The sequence below is a fragment of the Tarenaya hassleriana genome, unplaced genomic scaffold (genome assembly GCF_000463585.1).
Source record: "Tarenaya hassleriana unplaced genomic scaffold, ASM46358v1 Cleome24, whole genome shotgun sequence".
Lineage (NCBI taxonomy): Eukaryota > Viridiplantae > Streptophyta > Magnoliopsida > Brassicales > Cleomaceae > Tarenaya > Tarenaya hassleriana.
In genome coordinates this window covers 86,484-92,682 of record NW_010965696.1, presented here as the reverse complement: position 1 = coordinate 92,682, position 6,199 = coordinate 86,484, and the positions used below count along the sequence as shown (strand labels likewise).

Sequence of the window (6,199 nt, the reverse complement as noted above, 5' to 3'; positions counted from 1 at the left end):
CCCCCCCCCCCCCCCCTAATTCGAGGCCAAAGACAGAATCCAGGTCTTTCTTCTCCTTAGGCATCGGATGGTTTCTCCGCAGTTCTCTCTTCCTTGTCGATGTGAAACCCTTCGATCTTACGGGCAACTTCATCGGCTGTCTGCTTTGCTCTCCCGGTGCTTGCTTCGATGTCCTCGGGATTCGAAGGACCCGTCTGCCAGATCCTGATGGTTCCATCCTCGGATCCCGAGGCATAGGATTCACCTGTCGGCGAAAACCTCACGCAGTGCACCGGACCATGGTGACCCTTATTGCATCCTATGTTTTCAGAAACGACACTGTCAGAAAACTGAACCCCACAAGGAATTTCAAGCTCTTGATGATATTCTCGAGTGAAGAAACTGTAACCAGTCTCTCCACTAAACAATTTTTAACTTAGAATCACGACGACCAATAAGAAGTAGATCATATATGATTACAAGTCCAGCTCTCAAAAACAGTAATTTCTGAAACATGATAAGTTTGTCTCAGAGTCATTTTCACTTACCGATTTCCTCGCCAGTATGGAAATCAAACACTCGAACCCACATATCTTCTCCGCCAGCAACGAATTTGTTACCGGATTTCGTTTCCAGCGATGCAGACTCAACAGTGCATGGCATGTTGTAGCTCTTCACCAGTCCAAAACTGGGAGAGAGTCGAGAGACAAAGGCAACTTTTAGCCAAGTTGTAAAATTTATTACAAGACAGGATTTTCATCTACCTGAGTTGAGAACTTACTGGTTTGCATCCCAGAATTTAACGGTGGACCCATCAGCGGTAGTGATATACCGGCCATCTCGGCTAACTTCAGCGCTGGTGACAGGTGACTTGGTTTCTAGAGTTTGGACAATCCTTCCACTCCTTACATCCCACAATCTGGATTCAGATTCAAAATCAGATTAGAAGAAGAAACAAGAAATTTGATGGATGGAAAGAATCGGATCGTTATATGCATCGTATATATAGCTCGTACCTCACCCCACCGATATCAGTGCAAGAACTTAGTATTGTTTGATCACTATGAAGCCATGTAACAGTTCTGATAGATCCAGGAGATTTATCAACCTCCCCTGGAGGTGCATCCAAACGATTCAAATCAAATATACGGAGAATTTTCTCGAGTCCTCCGGTGACAAGCAGGTGTGTATCCTGGCAAAACAAACAACAGCCGCACACATGGCACTACGTTACATTGTAATTTTACGGGGTATAAAAATACGAAATTATCCATGGATTAAACGATCTACCACTGGAGAGATAAAGGAAGCTGGATTACTAGTCTACATCTTATTATCTAGAGGATAATTCATGAGTCCTTATATGAACCAAAACCAAAAAGCATTCAACATTAAATTCTGTGAAGTTTATTTGCGAGAATGTTTGTCACTGATACACAACAGTTTCATAGTAACATTCGCCCCCCAACCACTAAATAGTAAGGCCGGTTTACTCTATTACAGAAAACTGAAATGACAAGACTTAAGTCACCAAAAATCCAAAAAAACAGGATAGCTACTCCTACATGGCAATTTAATTTACTAGAATTTACCTCTGAGAAGGCACAGGCTCGAACAATATGCTTGTGCTCGAAAGAATGCAGTTCATCCCCGGTCAATGCATCCCAAAGTTTCCTGAAAAAGAATGATACAAAAGGAAGATTTTTTACAAAACAAAGACCAATATTTTTATTCCTTTCAAGAAACTTATTCAGAAATTTACAAATTGTGGAAATTTTAGGCGTTTACAATATCCAAAAACCCAAAAATGAAAGGAAAGGTTATAGATAATATACGCTGAAAAATCGGCCGATGCAGATGCAGCACGTAATGCATTTGTATCCAGGCAAGAACTCCACACCGCACCTTTGTGCCCTTCGAATGTACCAATCCAATCGCCGGTTTCCCCATTTCTCAACATCGGGTGGGAATCTAACATTGAAAAGAGTATAATAATCGTCAAGATGCGAAAAGCCACAAACTCTTTTAACTACAAAGAGAGTCATCAAACCTAACCCATGATACATGAACAAAACATTACATAGGTAAAAAAAAATCCCAATTCTCTTGCAGAACATATGGATACCCTGTTAAGATTTTTCTCGGAGAAGCACCAAAGCCCATCGAAATGAAATTTTCCAATAGAAAGACGATAACTTGGAGCTTGAACAACCTCCGAATTTGGGTCATTCTTTTACGTATTAAACTAAATCCTCGTCCAGTGAATATTCCAGAAAGATCCTAAGGTCCAGTTCGCCATAACTCAGGGAATCAAGGTTTCAGCTATTACAACCAAAGCGAAAATCATTCGGAACCGGAAACCTCTCTATTTGTTCAAACATAATCGCAGTTCCAATTCATCCACGAATGTAAAATGATCTTAACAACAGATTCTAAAGCAGATTTACCCTTGCTTGCGCTGATGAGGAAGAAGCCATCTGGAGTTACTGGACTGTAGGACAAATCCACAACAGGCCTTGAATGTCCATGGCACACAAGCGGAACAGCGGCCTTTCTCTTCTCCATCGCTCTTATTTAACAACACCGAAGAAGAAGAAGAACCCTAATAATACTTGGTCGATCCAACACGAATCACAACCCTTTTCAGATTTAAGAAAAGGGTCCCTAATCCAAGCGATTCTGAGAAAATTTCGAAGAACAGAGACGCTGACTAATTCTTTTGTCTCTTTACATACATGGATTAGTAGAAGAATCCCGCACGGTAGACTACGATTGATCTACGCTTGATAGAAAATTCTGCAGCTCCAGAGATGCTGCGTGTGAAAAATTGAGATCTAAAATCCAAAAAACAAAATTAGAGAAGAAAAAAAAGTAAAAAAAACTACGTGAAGAAGAAAAGGGCTAATCGCAGAGGAGAACGAAGAGTTCCATTCTTTATATATCAGCAGCTTGATGTCGGAAGAGAAGGGATTTCCATTCCAGGCTACTTTTCGTTTTTACATATCGTGGACAATAGTTTTAAACCTTTACATGTAAGCCCCAATATTTTCATATTTGATCCCGAAAACCCACATCATTGTCATGGAACCTTGGAAAATCCCCTAAAACACAATCCATATTTCTAATGGAAGTAAAAAAAAAATGACAGACCGTTTGCTTGTACTGGCTTTAAACTACTAGATATTTCTGCAGCCGTGTCTGAAATTTTCTGTACCTAGTCAGAGGTTTTGTTCTTTGTTTCCTGGTTGTGTGTTCATCTTCATCGCCCACGTGGCCATTGATCTTCTGGTTCAAGGCATATGCTTCAACCATCTTTCTTGTAAAGGATGAATTTAGAACAGTGCAAAGGCCAAGGACTTTCAGATTGGTGAATGGAGGAAGTACCTCAGAAAAAAAAAAGAGATGGAAATGTTAGGAAGATGGAGAAGGAAAACAAGTAGGCGTAAGTTCTGAAGCTACAAAAAGGAGGCACGAGCAAACAGATGTAGCTTTTATTCTTCTCTTGCATTACAGCTCACTTTCAGATAAGGTGACAGGACAGGACAGCCATTGAAGCCAGAAAATCCTCATTGACAGTAGAGTTCCTGCCCCAGAAGAAACAGAAACCCATCATAAATGCCGACCGCATGAGAGGAAAAACACAAAATTTGCCCACACAGAACAGAATGCAACTTACAAAACACAAACTTTATCAACACCCACTGACATTTGTCTAAAAAAACTTAAACTTTATGCAGAAATCTCCAAACAACAACCAAGTGGGTCAATCACGAATTCGGAGCCATTATGGGCAACCTCTATAATCTAATCCGTTCGGAACTGCTGCCATGTGTTGAAGTGGAACAACAGAGACAGAATTGCTTTTGTCTGAAAACAGAATTCAGGGAGAAGAAGCCCATATGTATTAGACAGAGACATTATTGACACCAGAGATATTATACGATTCCACCGGTTTACAAGATACAACATCAAGCGCGATCCAACGGTTCTGATAAAAAAGCAACACCGAAAGCAGCTGTTCTTCACCGCACAGAAACATACAGGAAATACCGAAAAAAAAAGTACATTTCAACGAACTAATTTATGTTATTCGTTGGTCCGTACGGATCTCGGGCCGACCCGTTTACTTCTCGACCCGACCAGAGAGGTCAGACGCTAGCCGCGACGCAATCGCGGAATGGTACATTACGTCGTGAAACGCCGATCCCTCGGCGATCTTCCTCCGCAGCTGCTTAGCCTTCTCCTCCGTGAAGCACCCGAGCGTGGATCTCTGAACGGATCGACCCGGATCCTGACCCGACTCGGAGTTCTCAATCTTGTCCGGAATCGACTCCCTACTCGTCAGAGAGCTGTCAGAGTTGACGTAATCGGGATCGGAGGACCAGCCGAAGAGGGGTGCCCACCAAGAAACTGAGGAAGCTGGTTTCTTGCGGTTTGGGTCCGGTTTTCTGGAGGATCCGGGTCCGGATGATGCTCGGATCGTCGATGGAATGGAGCAGGAGATAATCGTAGCCATGACGACGAAGAATGGAGAGAGAGAGAGAGAGAGATTTGATTCGCAGAGAGAGAAACTTTAAGTGGGGATTTTGGGAAGAAGATTGGGGGTGAAATAAAATTTAGGGTTTGAGATGATGATTAGATGTAGTCACCTGCTCTTCGGAAGACCTTGGTCAACTTTTATATTGTACCTTGTTGTTACCGAGGGTATATGTGGAAAATATGTACAAGTTTTCATTGCGTGCTGCATGGTATTCAGGTGGAAGTTGGCATAGGAGATTCCATGGCTTTAAGAGATAAATAAGGTTGAACGTCAGTGTGCACTTTTCCTTTTCATAGATAAATGATTGCTTAGTTAGGGGTCGACTGGTTGCACCGCCGCCACCCGCAAACGGAGCGGTTGCGATAAACTAAAATATTTTTATTAGAAATTATATAAAACATTAATATATATATATTGGTGATGATTTTGTTTAGTATTATGATTTGATATTATTTTTTAGTATTATATTTTAATAAAAAAATACAATAGTATAATTTTTAGGTTTAATAATGATTATTTTTAATAATTTTTATAATAAAATTATTTTTTTACTTGAAAATAAATTAAATTGATAATATTTTTATTTTAAATTTATTATTTAATTTTTATAAATTTAGTAAATAATTTTAATCAAATGATACGAAAAATTTAATTAAAACTATTATAAAAAATTATTTTTAAATAATATTTTTTTTTGACAATTTATATCAAAACGCAACCGCAACTGTAATGAACCATTCACTTCTAACTGCACCCACCCGCAATCGCTACCAACAGCAACTTTTCAACCAGTCAGTACTAATCATTTATAATCGCTATCAAACGTTTTGAAAACGTTGCCACCCGCAACCGCAACCGCTGCGGTACAACCAGTCGAACCCTTAATTTATTTTCCATCGTGTCATTTTCCTTGTCTGACTTGGCAGGGCTGCGGCAATCGATTTGTCTTTTTAACCGTATTAGTTACTTGTATTTAAAACAAAACATCTTTATTATTTAGTTTCATCATCTATATGAAAAAATATATATCTTTGTATAAAATTTACCAATTCTAAAAAACTTAAACATTAAGAATGCGTATAGATATTATTTGTGTTGTGACCCAATTTTTTTGCTTCACATTGAAAATACCATTTCATCATTTTTTGACACAATCTTTGGAATCATTATTTTTTTTGCCAATCTTTTTTTTTTTTAATTTTAACGTGTTTATTGAATAATAAATGGATGCATATCAATATTTTTTTCTTTTCCATACTACCTACCTTATTAAGATCCCAATGTAGGGTTTGTTTGTATAGCTTATAATATTGTTATTTCAAAATTTCAAAATTCTGATTTCAGGACCTGGGGGTTTTTGTTGTTTCTAAAAATACGTGAAAAAAAAAGTGTAGTTTAGGGGTTTTCTTAGAAATAATAACATTTTGTCAAGGCTCGATCTGCAAAAGGGCTATCAACTCGCACGTGCCGGTATTCCGCACGTGCCAAGCCAGTTTCTCTGAAGCCCAACAAGAGAGCTTCGGCTGGCCAAGATTCTCAGAGAAGCAGTGAGGAATAAACACATCTTTGACCTTTCGATTCACCGATCCTTGGAGAAGCAGGAGTGACCTGAGATCATCATCACCGGCACCATGTGGAGAAGAATCGTCTCCTCTCACCTCAAAATCCTAGCCGTTATAT

General features: G+C 39.3%; 2 protein-coding genes across 3 annotated transcripts; both read right to left on the bottom strand.

Annotated features, from left to right (window-relative positions):
* Positions 1–6: 6 nt before the first annotated feature.
* LOC104815540 (serine-threonine kinase receptor-associated protein-like) lies at positions 7–3,542 on the bottom strand. 2 transcript variants are annotated; one of them, XM_010543964.2, is made up of 8 exons: positions 3,194–3,542; positions 2,427–2,813; positions 1,815–1,950; positions 1,572–1,653; positions 996–1,171; positions 761–898; positions 528–667; positions 7–298 (listed from the first exon to the last, which is right to left on the bottom strand). In XM_010543964.2, the coding sequence occupies exons 2-8, from the start codon at positions 2,542–2,544 to the stop codon at positions 57–59; spliced, it is 1,032 nt and encodes a 343-aa protein (XP_010542266.1). In that variant the 5' UTR covers positions 2,545–2,813; positions 3,194–3,542; the 3' UTR covers positions 7–56. The 2 variants fall into 2 exon arrangements, with proteins under 2 accessions (XP_010542266.1, XP_010542265.1); XM_010543963.1 differs by lacking the exon at positions 3,194–3,542 and having other exon boundaries at positions 2,427–2,900.
* A 316-nt stretch (positions 3,543–3,858) lies between these two features.
* LOC104815539 lies at positions 3,859–4,627 on the bottom strand. The gene has a single exon (XM_010543962.1). The coding sequence runs from the start codon at positions 4,493–4,495 to the stop codon at positions 4,103–4,105; it is 393 nt and encodes a 130-aa protein (XP_010542264.1). The 5' UTR covers positions 4,496–4,627; the 3' UTR covers positions 3,859–4,102.
* Positions 4,628–6,199: the final 1,572 nt, after the last annotated feature.